The 16,095-nt window shown below is 47.4% G+C and overlaps 1 protein-coding gene across 9 annotated transcripts in view; it reads right to left on the bottom strand.

Annotated features, from left to right (window-relative positions):
- The window catches only part of IFT172 (intraflagellar transport 172), a 62,792-nt gene that overhangs the window by 9,026 nt on the left and 37,671 nt on the right, over positions 1–16,095 (bottom strand). For 6 of the 9 annotated variants that reach the window (XR_012834955.1, XM_075750120.1, XM_075750124.1 and 3 more), the window contains 24 exons: positions 14,710–14,877; positions 14,214–14,350; positions 13,268–13,375; positions 12,649–12,733; positions 12,222–12,314; positions 11,559–11,636; positions 10,984–11,232; positions 9,074–9,152; positions 8,574–8,694; positions 8,044–8,188; positions 7,880–7,969; positions 7,370–7,467; positions 6,349–6,484; positions 6,155–6,271; positions 5,415–5,557; positions 4,784–4,877; positions 4,465–4,529; positions 4,156–4,336; positions 3,514–3,623; positions 2,932–3,061; positions 2,245–2,343; positions 1,794–1,903; positions 1,232–1,298; positions 855–941 (listed from right to left, as the gene is read on the bottom strand). Coding sequence is in view for 8 of the 9 variants with exons in the window: in XM_075750120.1 (XP_075606235.1) it covers positions 855–941; positions 1,232–1,298; positions 1,794–1,903; positions 2,245–2,343; positions 2,932–3,061; positions 3,514–3,623; positions 4,156–4,336; positions 4,465–4,529; positions 4,784–4,877; positions 5,415–5,557; positions 6,155–6,271; positions 6,349–6,484; positions 7,370–7,467; positions 7,880–7,969; positions 8,044–8,188; positions 8,574–8,694; positions 9,074–9,152; positions 10,984–11,232; positions 11,559–11,636; positions 12,222–12,314; positions 12,649–12,733; positions 13,268–13,375; positions 14,214–14,350; positions 14,710–14,877 (2,790 nt within the window). In the remaining variant the exon portion in view is untranslated. The remainder of the gene's footprint in view (positions 1–854; positions 942–1,231; positions 1,299–1,793; positions 1,904–2,244; positions 2,344–2,931; positions 3,062–3,513; positions 3,624–4,155; positions 4,337–4,464; positions 4,530–4,783; positions 4,878–5,414; positions 5,558–6,154; positions 6,272–6,348; positions 6,485–7,369; positions 7,468–7,879; positions 7,970–8,043; positions 8,189–8,573; positions 8,695–9,073; positions 9,153–10,983; positions 11,233–11,558; positions 11,637–12,221; positions 12,315–12,648; positions 12,734–13,267; positions 13,376–14,213; positions 14,351–14,709; positions 14,878–16,095) is intronic. The other 3 variants (XM_075750121.1, XM_075750127.1, XM_075750122.1) reach the window with 2 other exon arrangements.

The raw sequence follows: 16,095 nt of genomic DNA, 5'->3' as shown, positions 1-16,095 counted from the left end.
ACCAGAAAAGCCTGAGTCAAAAAGAAATGAAGTTTACTGTAGTGGTGGCCAAACTCAGGTCACTGGTTACTGCATTAGAACCAAAGCTATCAAAATACAGTACAACACATTCCCAGTCCTTGCCCAAGTTTCCAGTTTTGCCTGAGTGATTAGCTGCGATGCCTCCTGCAGACTCCATTGCCAGGGGTTGCCCTGTTATTCAATCTGAAGCAATACCTCACTTCAAAGAATCAGCATCTGCCCTTAGTTTAGCTCCTTTATCAATAACAATTGAATCAATAACCAATCAATAACCAATGAATAAGCACCAAATACAAACAAACTCTCAAAATAGATCCTGGTAATCTAGAGCCTTCTCCTGTTACTGCATTGGAATAGCACTGTAAAACAATTTCATTTTGCTTTTCTCCATTTTTATTACTCTGCTGAGGTAATTTTGTTAGTTTTAGGTCAGTAAAAATGAAAAAAAAAAGTCAAATTTGCTTTCACAACAAGGACGTCTCATTTCTACTGACACCAGGCTTCTAAAGAGCATGTAGAAAGAAGGCTTTCTTTTACAAATCTCTCTGTTTCCATGGTACCAATTACTTCCAGCCCAAACAACTCATGTAGCTTTTTTCAATGCTCCATTAATCACAAAATTTAAACCCAATATGCTTCTGGGTTCTAATGCTTCCCTACTAGGCCTGATTGGGCAAGTGGGGGACAGTGGAGGTGTTTTTTGAGCTGCTGCAGTGAGCCTCTGTGCTCCGCACAGAAACAACTGCTTTGCCCTGCCCATTCATTCCTGCTCATCCTGCTTCAGAAAGCCAGGACACCATGTCTGTCCCCTGAGGGCTCACATGGGCACTCACCTGCTTAGCTGCAACCTCCAGGCACTTCTCCCATTGCTCCTGTTCTGCATACATGTCCAAAGCAGCCATGACATCTATTCCCACCAGCTGGGGATGGAAACAACCATAAATTCACTGTGCAGGTAAGGTTTCCTACCAGCATCGAGGCAGGCATCAGCCCACCCAAGTCTTTTCTGCACATACAGTCCCTCCCCCTCTACAGTATGGAAGCACAGATGCAGTGTGACCCATCTGGTATACAGAAACCATGACTCATAGGCACATACAGACTCTTCACCTGTGGGCATATTCAGGCAAAAGCCCCATGAGAAAGTCCCCGAGGATCTGCACAGATCCTGACATCACTCCCTAGCCTGTGAGACATCTCGAATACATACCGAATCTACCTTTCCTTGGTTCTTTAAATACTCCTTGTAACGCTGGTCCACATACTCCTCTGACCTACTGGGTAGAAAGAATCTTAATAGGCAGAAAGACTAATATAATAGTGTCTTGCATCAGTGCAGAGGCCGGATTAAACTTTGTTTACTTTGCGAAAAAGAGGACTTACAGCTGTGCCATGTCTGCTGCTGGGAGCATAGGTAGAAGGGGAAAGAAAGGGTCTAGACAGCTCTTTGCAATATAATGTGTGAGGAGAGAAAGGAATCACAGGACTTTCAGCAGGAAGTGCATGCACAGGATTATGACAAGGGGAGGGGAGATAGGAATGGGACAAGAAGGGATAATGATTTCCATGGGATGTGTGGCAAAAGAAAAGTGTCAGGATGGTAAATGGCTTGGGAAGGGCAGCCATGGAGAATGTGCCCATTCAAGCCTGACAAGGCTACTGTGGGAAGAATCCAGGGAACATTGGGGGCAGCAGGACAGGACAAGACAAGGGATCATCTCGGGATGGGACAGGGAGCAGGAAGAGTATAATTTCAGAAGTTCAGGCCATACCTGGGGTCCAACTCCTTAGCGACGCGCTTGGCTTTGCTCCATTCCTCCCCTTCAATGAAGGCATCAATAGCTTCTTGGATGAGGTCCAAGTTGAGGTACAATTCAGCTGCCTGCAGGGCCAGAGACAGTCCCATGGGAGATGAATCCCCAAAGCCTGGAGCTGATGCTGTTGGAAGTGACCAGCACACAGCAACAACAGAAAGTCTCTTCCCAAAAGATAACCCCCTTCTCTGCTTCCTGTCTCCTCCCAAGGCCTGGCGCTCTCACACTATTCCAGGACTTTATCCCTTCCCCTCCTTCCTCCTCCTTGAGGACTCTGCACTGCTGAAGTCTGGATAGGGCCATCCACCCATCACCCCAAGATGTGACTTGGCCTCCTTCCCTTGGAGAGACCTTTCCCTTTCTATGTCACTGCTTCTTCGGTAGTCTGGGGACAGGAGGCAGCTCTCACCGCACTGTATTTCTTCATGGTCACCAGCTGAGGAGCCACAGTCCGCGTCACCTCCACGCTCTGTGACTGACCCAAGAATTTAACGGCCAACTCAGCAGCCTGTGAAGAGAAATTGTCAGCAACACAAGTGTAAGAGCTGTTCAAGAGAGGGATGAAGCAGAGAAGAGCTCAATCCTAGCTAAAGGACAGTCAGGAGTGCTCGAACTATGGGGGAAGGGGAGAAGAAACGACAGCCCACTTCAGCAATTCAGAGGAGCAAAGCCCAGCTACTTTCACACATGGAAGAAGATCAGACAAGGACATAATTGTCATTGAAGTTGGTACAAGGGCACAGGTACAAGTGAAAAGCATGCAGAAGAACACAACCCAAAGGCTGGTGGACATGGACCACAAGAAGAAGAAAGGGTGCTCATCTAACCAAGGTCTAAGTCATAAAGTCTAGCTCTTCAGTGCATGGAGATATGGGCACAAAGACACCAGCATGCTGCTGGAAGTGGTGCCACAGCAAGGATGGCAGCACAGTGCAGGGTAAGCACACAGCCCATCATGGCTCAAGAGAACGACCATGAAGGTTTTCAGACCCTGTGGTCACTGGAGTCGGCAGATTCTCTCTGGGATGCACTGCAGGTTGTGGAATAGCTCCTAGTCAGCAGAGTAGATGAAGGGAATCATAGCCCCTGACTGTACCTTCAGCAAGCACTTCTCCATCAGGACACTGTTGCTGGGATCCCGCACCTTCAGGTAGCAGTCCACTGCCCTGGCATATTCCCCAGCCTGCTCCCACTCCCGTGCCTGCTCCAGCAGCCCTTCTGTTCCTCTGTAGGGAGGAATGCAGACCGTGAGCAAGACTGGGATGCTGCCACAGAGATTCTGTAGACAGTGGGTAGGGCACAGGCAGGGAGGGGCACAGCAGAGGTAAGCCAGAGATCTCGGAGGGGGCTGTGTGCGAGACAAGGAATGCACACAGCAAATGCTGAGGAGATAATTGATTAAGTGGGGAGATGCACTGGTGGTACAGAACATCTGGGAGATCTGTAAGTAGCAAGAAGACATCTAGGAGACCTTGGATGGCGAGAATAAGCCTGGAGTCTCACAGAGCAGGGAGGATGGATGTTAGGAAACCTATGCAGGAAGAAGTCCAAGGTCCTCAAGAAGGAAACAACTGGATGTCAGGGACCCTGTCAGGCTGTCTCTGTAAGGCATCAGCACAATGGCCTAGAGGAAGAGCTACCTGTGTGTTCCCTGCAGCCTGACCATAGCATTCCTTACCTGGAGCCCTTCTTGGCAGCCTCCCTGCCACACTCCTCTTGTAACTCTTCTAGTCGACTAGGCACATATTCCTTGCAGATCCGCAGGGCCTCGCTCCACATGCCAGCCTCCTGCACAAGCACAACGTGGAGGAGAAATTTTCACCAGGATCCTCCACACCCTGGCATCACATAACACATCTAGCCTCTCATGTCATCTTGCCAGAGGACCCACTGGAAGAAATAACCACAGCAGCACCATCCAATTCTTTCCTCCCCCCAAATGGCACCTATGTCTATCTATTCATCCAGGCTACCTCAGGTGAAAGTGCTTATCCATCCTAGTTACCTCTGTGGAATGGACACTTAGTGTCCCCAAATGCACCCACTTGTGGTACCCCTGAGGACTGCCCATAGCCTTCTACCAGCATACTTCCTCCCAGAGCTGTGAGAGAGCTCAGCTATGCTGTGAAATGTCAACCAGTTCAGTCTTCTAAGAGCAAGTCAGAATCAAGTTCTACTAGGAACCACCCGAGTAAATGGTTTCTCTTTGGCTACTAAACTGACAGGGAGAGCTGGGAGATGGATTTCACTCCTCCTCCATCCAAACCGGGTTCTTGACCAGTGAGAGGATGGCAATAATGTTGTTACAGACTACACTCACCTTGTAGTATTTTATTGCCAGCTCAGGTCTCTGTGCTCGCAGGAGGAAGGCCTCCGCTTTCTGGAACTCTCTCTGCTCAAAAGCAAAACGTGCCTGTCCCACAAGCACATCAGCCACGCTGTCCGGGTCATGAGCCTCAGCCACACGCTGCGCAGCATCCCAGTTCTGGTTATGCACAAACCTAGGGGAATCAACATGAGATGTAACAAAGAGGGACAGCAAGGAGCAGACCAATGCTGGAGAAGCAACCAGGCTGGCATCATACAGGCTGAGGAGATGCAGCAGGCCAGGATGGGGAAGGATACATACATCAGCACTGCCTCCTTGGGTTTCCCAGCTTTAATAAATTCTGCTTCGGCCTCTTCAAATTTGCCCTGGGAGAGAGGAAGGAATTTGCTTGCATGCCTGCCTGCCCTGCTACCATTGCATGATCTCCTCTACTTACCATGAGGCAGAGAGGATTTATGAAACAAAGATGTGTGTGGAAGCTTGGGGCTGTAATTTTGGAGCCTTTTGGGTAAGCAGTGACTGCAGCCATAGAAGTGCCTGCTGCAGCAGCCCTTAAGGACAACTGTTCAATTACCTGAGTGATCAGGAAACTCCCACCTATTCCGGGGGGTAAAATTACCTCATCTTCTAGGAACATGGCATACTTTAAGTGGATCTCTGGCATCTTCTGCTTCATGGAAAGGCGGGCCAGTTCAAAAGCAAATTCAAAGACCCTGCAACAAAAGAGAAAATGGGGTGAGAGCAGGAGTATGTGCTGTGAGGGCATGCCTTCATCAAGAGCAAGACATCAAGTTGAACACAAGACACCATGAGAGGAGAGAGGGGAATACAGAAGGTCCCAAGTGAATGGTCACTGCCCACTCCTCCTGTTCCTGACCAGAGAACAGAGCAGATGGATGGCTGGGCAGGTGCAGAATGGGGCCAAAACTCTTCTGGCAGGCAGTTACTTATGGTGACATGAGGAATACCTCCTCCAGTGCCCAGAGGCTCTCACAAGGCCCCCCTGCTGCGGCTAAAGGGCAAACTGCTTTTGCCTGCCCAGCTCTGACTTGACATTTGTGAGACTAACAGGTGGACAGGAGGTGGGATGTGTCAAGGAAGCGGAATGCCTGTGTGAAGAAGTATAGGTGGGGCGGGAAGACATCCCATATCCTGGACATGCAGCTATCATGTGCATACAGTTCTTGGGCCACCCTTTTTCTCAGGTCAGGCAGATGGGAGAGAAGTGCTGGGCTGATGGACCTGCTTACCCGCTGTCTGCTCCATGGTCAATGGCCATCTCCAGAAGTCCGAATTTACTGAGGAGTTTCACGGCTGCCTCTCCACCCAGGCTCTTTGCCCACATATAGGCCACGTGCTTATAGGAGTTTGCTCCCCCATGTGCCTTGGCCACCTATCCAAAGCAAAGAAAGCGGAAGAGCCCAATGCATCCATTTCATCTTCAGCAGGCTGAGCCAGGACTCCTCTCTCACATGATGCGCCTTGTCATGAGGGAGCACCAAAACCAACTGTTCTCCCCTGAGGAACCCTTCTGTAGCCACCAATGACTGGGGAGAGTGAGACAAATATGGCAGAGCAGAGAAGAGGCTGCTGCCTCCTCAGCATGGCCCATACTGCTGTTACATCAGCAGAAGTGACCCTTGTCAATCTATGTCCACACTGGAGGGGGGCACTGCTGTGGGGCAGCTGCTACAGAGTGGTTATGGCCAGAGCAATACCTCTGAGGTACAACACGGTGCAGTGAATAGGAGCAGAGCAGTGCCTGGAGGAAGGCAGTGCTGCAGCATGGCTAGGGATCAAGCCCTGCTTTTGGGGTACAATGCTGCAGAGCAGCAGGCACAAGGGCCTCCAGTGCTGTGCCACATGCTGAAGCTAGGTAGTATATGCCAAGTCTTCAAATTTTGCAGTACAGAAACAGAGCAGTTCCTACCAGGATCCTGCAGTCAAAGCCTGATCCCTGCACAGTGGGATAGCTGTGAAATGGTATTACCCTGTAAGCTTCCTCCCACATGTCATTCACTCTGTACATGTTTACTGTGGCCTTCCAGTCCTTAGCTTCTAGGTAGTGGTACTCAGCCTCCTGTAAGCGTCCCTCTGCCTCCAGCTCCTGCAATTAGAGGCAATGAGTTGGTGACACTCTTGTCCCTGCTTGGCCTTGTTGATCCCGTCATGAGATGCACTCACCTTGCCCAGGTGCAGGTGGGTATCACTGAGTAAGTCCTTGTGGTACTTGGCTACTAGGCAAACCATCTCATCATACATCTTACATTTCTTGTACATGGTGATGGCCAAATCAGGTTCATTCACAGTGATATACAGCCTGGGAACACAAGCACATTCAAATGGCTCAGCCGAGGACATGACCAGTCCCTGCAGTCTCTCTGCATCCTGCCCAGCTGGAACCAGGTCCTGAGCACACTGCCAAAACGCATGACTGGTGTGCAGCATGACTGTTGTGGGCTGTAAGGCTGAACACTGCTTAGATAGAGCCCTTCTGTTATGCCACCATTAGCTGCAGTAGGGCAAAGTTATTCCCTCCATCCTCACTTGTCAACCTGAGTTCTGACTTGGAGGGAGCCTCTGTGTTTCTGTGACCTGTTCTCATCTTGGCCTCCGACCTGAGGCTGTTAGTCCTGTTGGGATGGCAACATGACAATGTAACCTCAACTTACACATACAGGCCAGCAAAAAGATTAAACCAAATGTGTCCTCACCAACTGTAATGCCCCCTCTCATGTATTGAGCATCCTTGAGATCAGGTACCATGGCATCAGATACACAGATGTGTTTGTCCTTGTACCTACTAACCTTATTGTGCTGTTATTAATCTAGAATTGACAACATTAGTAACCTGGATGGGAAACACTCCACTTTCCATATCTTATCCTCAGCTGACCATGACAGATCAGATGTAGCACTGTGCAGTGGGGAGAAGCCTGGCCATATTTCCTCTGCTACATGAGACAGCTGCGCTCCACCTGGACCTCTTTTCAGTCCTGATGGACAAAGGTACATTAACAGTCAGTGACTTCTCTTCCTGTGAACTCTGAAATATCAGCTCTAGGTCTCCATGTGTAGAAAGAGTACATCTGACCTTTCCAAACCCTAGTCGTAAACTCTACTCCCACCTTGGGAAAGGGCTCCTCTTCACTACAGCTATTTTTTCAGGGCTCAGTCTTGGATTAGAACCAAGGAAGATGCTCACCTCTCTGCTTCTTTGTACTTGCCCTTCTTCTCCATCTCTTGGGCCTGGGTTATATAGAGCACAGACACATCTTCCTGACTCATACACTTGATTGCCAGCTGCCAAAAGGAACACATATGGGAGAAACTACAGCACATTGCAGAGTAATTTCTTGATACGTGGTAGTGAAGGAGAAGGGGAAAACCAATCTCCTTCCCATTACAAGCAGGTATACGTGCTATATGCTATGCAGAGAATGGGCAGTCATTTGTCACTGAAATCAAAGCACACAGGATCAACTCCCTTGCAGAGTGCTATTTGTGTTACAGGTGCACCCACACAGGGCTGGGCACAGACATGATGCGAATACCAGACACTAACTTCTTGCTGGCTACTGGATGCCCCTACACGCATCCTTTGGGAAAAGTGCTTGTTGATCAGGTGTTGGTGCAGAAGGCACCACCACTTCCTGGTTAAAGACATTTCACCAAGCAGGGTGAGGTCCCCAGAAGCTTTGGCATCTGACTCTACCTTGTGAGCCTGTTCCCAGAGCCCAGCCTGTGTGTACATGTCAATGGCATCCTTGGTCTGGTCTCCTTTGATGAACAGCTCCTCTGCAACCTGCAGGGAAATGACCATACTCAGTGGTCCCAACGGATACACAGAGCAGCAATGATTGTGGTCTGTGGCCTCACCTGATACTCCTGTAAAGCTGCATAGTGCTGGGCAATCTTGAGATAATATTTGGCTGCTGTCTGTTTGTCCTGCAAGTCCAAAATGTAGATGGCCTTCTTCCACTGCCGGGCTCCCAAGGCTGCCTCAATGGCCTTAATCGAGCACCTAGCATCAAAACCATAACTCTTTACAGTCAGCCAGCAGCCAGCCAGCTGAGCCAAGACAGGGAGACCAAAGTGGTCTCCTGCTTGATTCTTCTTCCTGGGTTAGAGCAGCAAAAAGGATCTGAATAACTGGCAAAGCTAAGGGGAAAGGATGAAGAACTAGGACAGCAGGGAAGAGTAATCAGGGCAGAAAGACCTTGGGAGAGATGCAGGAAGGCATCCATAGTTGGGGCCAGCAGAGACTGCACATAAGCACCAGGGGCACTGGCAAAGTGGGATTGAGGGGGCTTACTCAGGTTTTGCTGATTTGGGCAAAACATATCTACTTCATAGCTTGTACTGCAGGTTATACTGCTGCTGGTTATACAGCCATCACCTGCCCCCACCTGGCTTCAATATAATGGTTAATAGCAGCATCCATCTGTTTCTGCTGCACCAGATGATCTCCCCAGGCCTCCTCCAGCTTCACAACTTCTGCGGGAAATGCCAGGCGAGCCAGCTCCACTGCTGTAAGGGGACATGATAGCTGTTACACTGAATCCAGCAAGGAAGCAGAACTGAGGCGAACATGGGCCTTGGATGGGGCACAGAGGGAGGGGAATGGTGATTGTCTAATCCACTCCAGCTCCAATGGGCTACCCAGCAATCTGGACCCTGTGGAGAGCTCGACCAAATCCATGCTGGTACAATCAGCATGATCAAGGCCTTGGGACTGGGATGTTGTTCCGGGACTGTGTGTACAGGTACAACTATGTGAAAATAACATACATTGAATGAGATGATATATGGAAGCTTCAGAGCATTTAGGCATCTCCAGGGCAACAGGCCAGAGTACCTAGGCTCCTGCTGGGGATGGATGGGGGGAGGAACATATTTAGCACAGTACCTTTCAGGAAGGCACTGCCCTTGCAATAGCACTCCAGAGCCTTCTGTGGGTTCCCAACCTTCTCAAACAGGTCTCCAGCCTAATGACAAATACAAGCTGCCAGTTTCCAGAGCCACTATTTCCCCACACCATCATATACCCTACCGGTCCCATGTGCAGAGTTTGTCAGTCCTACCACACAGACTTCTCCATCAGCTATGCCTTCCGCACTAACCGAGAGCATGGGGTTAAAGGGAACTTCTAGGAAAGACTGCATGTGCTGAGACCATTGTCCTCTCTGCAGATCGACATACCCCAAGTGTTCTTCTGGGGCGCCACCTTCTAACAAGATAAAAGTTTTTGAGACAACTGCCCTTCTCTGCATAGTGGCTGGTGCAGCAACAGCCTTTTCTATGACCATGGCCTCTAGAAGCTCTGCTATGCAGATGCTCATATGGGACCCCTGGGCATAAACAGTGAAGGGGGAAGCTCAGCCTCTTGCAGCAGAAGGTTTTTACCCTGTAGGAAAAGGTGGCCACCAGCAGGATGGGACAAGGCTCAAAGCTTGTAGAACTTAGAACATAATATAAGATAGGCCATCCTGGCAGACCAAAGATTCATCCCGTTCAGTATTTGAATGGTGGCAAAAGCACATGTCTAGAGAAAGACAGTGAGAACAGAGCAAGTATACACCAGTGTTTCCTCCATTATATCTATCCGTCTCTAACAATCTGCATTGTAGAAGCTTCCAGAGTTTGTGTCATGATGCCCTCACATAATCATATCTAATAGCTTTTGACAGACTTTACCTCCATGATTTGTCTAATCACTTATGGACCATTTATACTTTTGGTAACAAAACATCTGGCAGCAATGAATTTCACACTTTTTCAACTGAGGGCTTAAGAAAACGTGGCAGGTTGGGAAAAGGACAAAATTCTCTTGGGTCAAAGTGAAATGGTCAGAAAATGCCAAAGGTAAAATGAGACTGGAGAAATGTAATTTAAGCAGGGCACATAAAACAGGCCAGCAAAAAGAACCGGTTTTTTTTCACACAACCCAAAACAGAACTGAGTAACTCATAGCCAACGTTGTAGATCAAAAAGTACAGATGGTTCAAACAATAATTTGACAAACTCATGGAAGTAAAATCTATCAAGAGCTCTTAAACATAAAATTGTTCAGGTACACTATAGTCTGCAAATTGCTGGAAACCATGAAAGTACACTAGGGGAAGTACCACCCTATCTTTGCCTGCCCTGTTCTTTATATTCCTTTCTTAAACATCTGCAAGAGGCCACTGTTGGCCAGGATACCAAGCTGTGCACTGATCTGACTCAGGACTGCTTTCTTACATTAACATGATTATGTGCTGTGTGAAAAACACCCTTTTGTTTTAAAACAGTCACCTAATAATAAGTAGTTACTGATTTTTTTGTGTTATTAGACACAGAGAATAATCACTTCCCTTCTCTACGATATTCATGGTTCTACAGACTGTCTGCATAACCTCCTTTGTTTTTCTTCCTTAGCTTTTCCATTTAGCCTATCCTTATATGAAAGCTGTACCATCATTTTTTATTCTACTATGAGGAAGCACTGTACATTTTCACAGTGATATCAAGTTTTCCGTTTGATTCACAACTCCTTTCCTATCTTCCCAAGGGCCTCCTTGACTATTACTGAACACAGCTGATGTTTCAGAGACAGGTTACCAATGAGTTGTGATCTTTTTCCTGGCTAGTAGCAGTAACTCTAGACCTTGTGTGGATGCAGTTAGGACTTCCTCCCAAACGGTAACTGCAAATTTATCAACACAGAATTACATCTGCTACTTTCCAGCTCAGTCCCCCTGTATCTCACAGATGCAGAAGACAGGGTAAGAGCTTTGATGTCACTAAGAAGAAAGCCCAATGGGGTGGGCCACTCACCTGTTCATACAATTCCCCTCTGATCAGTGCTGTGGAGACCCTATTGATGACATCCATATTGATCAGGAGCTCATCCCTGCTCATGGCCAACCGTGCTGCTTTGGCTGGCAGCCCTGCCCGCAGGTATAAGCTGATGGCTGCCAGGTAGTCGCCCTGTCCCTCCTGGACCTCCCCAGCCTTCTCTTCCTGCTGGGTATCCAGCAGCCATTGGTAGTAACCCCGACGCAACTTATCCAGCATTGGGTGTCCCTGTTAAGAAATGCAGCATTGGTTGACCTGGGCAAGGCAGAAACCACAATGCCAGCCCTGTGTACCACTGCATCATCCATTTTTTTTTGAGGCCCTAGATACTCCTAAACCAATTTCAGTAGCTTTTCTCCATCTCTGTTCACCCAGGAAATATATTCACTACATCACTTACATCAATGCAACCTTCCCTTCTGCTTGGAGATGCTCCAAGCAGAAGTGAGGTCCTGATAGGGCAGGTGGAGAGAACCCAGACCTTGAATGAACTCCCAACCAGAAGACTTATCAAGCAAGCCCAGCCCACAGTCCAGTGCAGCTATATTCTGTACCTTGGCCTCGGCAACCACAATGCATTCATCCCACATGTGCAGCTGCTGGTACATGTCCATGGCCTCCTCTGTAGCATTCTGTTTCAGAGAGCAAAGTGTCAACCTGAAGGCTCCATTTAGCAGACACTTTGCCATCAAGCTCTCATAGTGGGCAGGGTTAGATGTGCAGAAAACACTTGAAAAAGTGTACCATCCCCTTTACATGGATATACATCCTCCCTCACCCTCTCCATAGAATCATTTTGGTTGGAAAAGACCTTTAAGATCATCGAGTCCAATCGTTAACCTAGCACTGCCAAGTCCAGCACTAAACCATGTCCCTAACCACCACATCTATACATCTTTTAAATACCTCCAGGGATGGTGACTCAACCACTTCCCTGGGCAGCCTGTTCCAGTGCTTGACAACCATGTTGATGAAGAAATTTTTCCTAATATCCAATCTAAACCTCCCCTGGTTCAACTTGAGGCCATTTCTTCTTGCCCTTCATGCACGTCAGGGCAATCCTAAACCTTGGAACAAGAAATACCTCCTTCTATTTCAGGGCAAAAACTCTTCTCCCAGGAATGACCAACCTCTTCCTTTTCTCTTTCACACCAGGGCACAAACCTCCCTGCTCAGAAATAAATGAGACCTTTTCTGCTCCTTGTTCCTTTACTCACTTGTTCCAGGAAGATCATCTCTGCCAACTTGTAGTTCTTGTCTAGCATGGCCAAGCGGGCACGCACCAGATAATGGTCTGTACCATCCCCACCCTGCAGACAACATCAGTTAGCTCAATCAGTTTGTTGAGTGAAAGAACAGGCTCTGGAATGATACAAGGGAGGTGATTGCAGGTAGGGTCTGTGTCATTACAGAAACTAAAGAAGACAGATGAGAATTGCTGAAGTGACAAGACAGGAGCAGTATGAAATGGCTAGCCAGAAGACGGACCTGGCAGGCATGGATGAAGGATTATGTCAGTAGCTTCTACACGACCAGGTACTGGTCTGTAGCAGGATACCCATGAGCATGGATACAGAAGATAATGTGTATGCAAGTGTTTACAGGAAAGCAGCTGCCCTGCACAGCAAAAAATGCTTGACTTACGTGCTCTTGAGCTGCCTGGTCAGCAATGGTATTGGTTTCATGCAGAAATCGAGCCTTTGCCATGTTGCCTAGAGCTGCAAAGCACCTGGAAAGAGCAAAGCAGTTAGTCAATAATTGCGTTTTGTTGGCCACTTTTGGTCCAAGAAAGGAAAATCAGAGCCTGGGCAGCAGACTCAGCCCTGCAAGCTGGAGAGGTTGGGTAGCCCTGCTTCAAGAGACGGATTTTGCCAAGACCATATTCAGATGTACCCTCTAGCCCTGTTCCATGGGAGAAGCCATGGACATGACCAGTGCTCATGTTTCACTTTCCCAGGCTTCAGAGATGTGCTGAACTTGTCCACGTCTGTCAGCTCCCTGAAGCCTTGCTATACACTGCTTTGGGTTGCCATCAGCAAAAATTTATGCTACAGAGAGATGTCTTCCTGTGCCCAGGTTTAGCATTACTGTCTAGGATGAAAGGGCAAAGTCATTGCCTGGAATAGAAAACGCTTAATTCTCCAATGCAGAGAATTTTCCAGGCCATGCAAAAAGTCACTTCTTTAGTTAGATCCTTGTTTCTGTCGGGGATTCAGCAAAGAGAGTGTTTAAGCCACAAAGATATTATAGCTTCTTCCTGTACCTCTCTGCAATGTGCAGCTGTCTAGCTTCCAAAGCCAGTCTGCTTAGAGTCTTCCACATAGCTTCAGTCTCTGTGGACATCTCCAGTGTCTCCAAAAATGCAGTAGCCCTTGACACAGAGAGATTTGCAGACTTTCAGTAACAGAATAGAAGAACTGTGAGAAAAATCCTAGGCTGAGACAGGAGCTTTGTAACAAGAGTTGCACTGAAAACAAAGCAAGCTGGGTGTGACCAGTTCTGAAAAGGATTATATAACACGAGGCCTGATATATCAGGGAAAAATTCAAAGATATAGGTGATCTCTACCTGGGCTAAGGTACTTAGATGCATATGATCAGCAGAAGGCTGTAGCAGTGTGGGGCAAGTCCGAAGTGTCGTGTCTGAAGCAAGTCCCTGGTGCAAAGAAGTCTCTCAAGTGCTAACAGTGCTATGAACATGTTAAATTTTCTTCCCTTGTCAATTTTAAGCCCTATAACAATGATGTCAGCAGTGCCCATGTGGCTACCATGACTGCTTCAGACAGTCAGTTTTCACTCTGCACAGCTCCTGAATGTTTCCATGATGCTGTCACCATCCCTGGAGGGACAGCAGCAAAAGCACCCGAGTACCACTTCACATCTGGCTGCTAAGGCAGTCTCATTCACTGCAGGTAAGTGAAAACTGCCTTCAGTGAATTTCTGTCAGTGTCAATAGGACCACACTGGACAGTCTCTTGTGCCCCTGAGTTTGAAACTACAGAGCTGTGAGGATGAAAAAGCTGAATATTTGGCCCTGAAGGACTCTGCTGTGCATTATAGCCAGACCTGGCACCAACATTATGCTCAGAGCCTAAACTTCAACTCTGAATGGAAAGATGTACTGCTGTAATTCATGGATTGCTGACTCTCAGATGTCTGTTATGTGAAGTGGGCTACCTGCCATCACCATGTGGTGTATCTAGCACTTACCTGTGATAATCCCCATCGTCAACAGCAGTTCCAAACTCTATGAGGCCTTCATCCAGGGTGTAGGACACAGTGTTCACCCCTTCAGATACTATCACTTCAGTCTTTCCATCATTACGTTCCAAGTTTACAATATCCCCCTGGAAAGAGTACCAGCTATCAACATTCCCACATTCTCCTAAAGAATGCAGGGTAGCAGGGATATGAGGACAGCATCTTGACTGCTCTGCTGATTAAAGTTCTGCTGAATGAGCTCACACTGAGCAGACATCATCCTTATCTCACCTGAGGGAAGGAAAAAGCCACTGAGTGGCTCCTTGCTATTTTAACTATTTCCATCTTCTGCCAGAAATGCCTGCCACAAAATTGACATGTGAGCTCATATTTTGTCCAGAAGAAACTACCAGTTCCCTTCTGCAATACCACCCTGACTATTCCCACACACATGAGCAAGAAGTAACAGAAACTGCTGGAGGTAATCAAGTCTCCACAGCTTTACCTTCAGAGGAAACATGGTGACTCGCTCTGGAGCATCAATGTTATACCAAATACAAAGGCTATTTCTGTTCTGGGCCACCACCACATCACTGCCTGGGACCCACTGCACATAGGAGCAATAGTTCAATATGGTAGTCTTGGTGCCACTTTCAATATCATAGAGCTGCAACTAGAGGGGGGAAGAAGAGGAAAACGCTCAGCTGGGCTCAAAGCTGGGCTGCTAGCTCATATGAACATGGTAGGAACATCTGAGCAAGCATCTTATAAACAGATATCACCACCCAGGAATCAGACTTTTTCCAAGATACGTAGCCCAAACTCCCACACTGTTATTTACATACATTACTATCCAAGACTTAAGACCTTTTTTAACCCTTGCAGTATTTTAAGCAGCATGCTCAGATCCTGCCTTCCTTATTGCTAGGCATGTACATATATAAACCAGAATATGCCTTGTGCTACTTCAGTTCCCTCTCAGTTGCAGAGCTGGAACAGAAGAATAGTCTCTTACGTCCTTCATGCAAACAAACTGGGGGACCAAGAAGGATCTTTCTCTGCAGTTCTGGGCTGAACTGTCCATCCTAGGTAGAGTCCTATTGCAAGAACTGTTGCAAATAGGGTGAGAGGGTATGTGTTTGTAGAATACACTTCCCTGAAACAAACCTGACAATTTGGAAGGCGTAACCTGACACATGGCGTAACAAAGATGTATAATGCCTTGTAACTTAAAAGTCCTAGGCAGTCTCTGTTCCTTGTTGTAATTGTTCTCACCTAGCAAAGATGAGAAAAAGAAGAGACAATTGTGCTAGTCTCATGACACACCAGTCAAAAGAGAACAAGGAAGTCTGTTTCAGTCGGTACCAAACTGGTTGGAGAAATATGTACACACATAGCTTAGGAGAATCATGGTACTGTCTGATTTAGGCTGGTGGCAGTATTTAATGAAGGACCTGTCTATGTAGTCTCTTAAGAGGCCTGAACAGGGCCCAGAAGAGGCAACAGCAATCTTGATGATGCCCCTGTCTCTTGTTGAGACAGCAGAAGACCCAAATATAAACTGAATAAGACTGCAGAAATAAATATAAAATGATATATTGCTGGGAAAGTTGTCTCTTCTTACATGATAGGAGACTCACAACTTTGTGGATATGTACATATCACTTAGAAATAGAAGCCTGCTTCATCTGGTGCAGGCTGCAATCACTGTTAGTACCTTTCTGAAGAGTATCGGTGCAGCAGAGCCCAAACAGAAGCCCTTGCTACTGGCAGTGATTCAGTCTCCTTTGTAGTGAAGGTATCTCAATTGATACTTTTATGGATATGTGAAAAGTGTCCTGAACAGTTGTAGACATGAAACAATCCTTCTTCTGAAAGTTAAGAGGGTCAT

Source organism: Balearica regulorum, chromosome 3 (assembly GCF_011004875.1).
Source record: "Balearica regulorum gibbericeps isolate bBalReg1 chromosome 3, bBalReg1.pri, whole genome shotgun sequence".
NCBI lineage: Eukaryota > Metazoa > Chordata > Aves > Gruiformes > Gruidae > Balearica > Balearica regulorum.
This window is presented reverse-complemented; position numbering and strand designations above follow the sequence as displayed.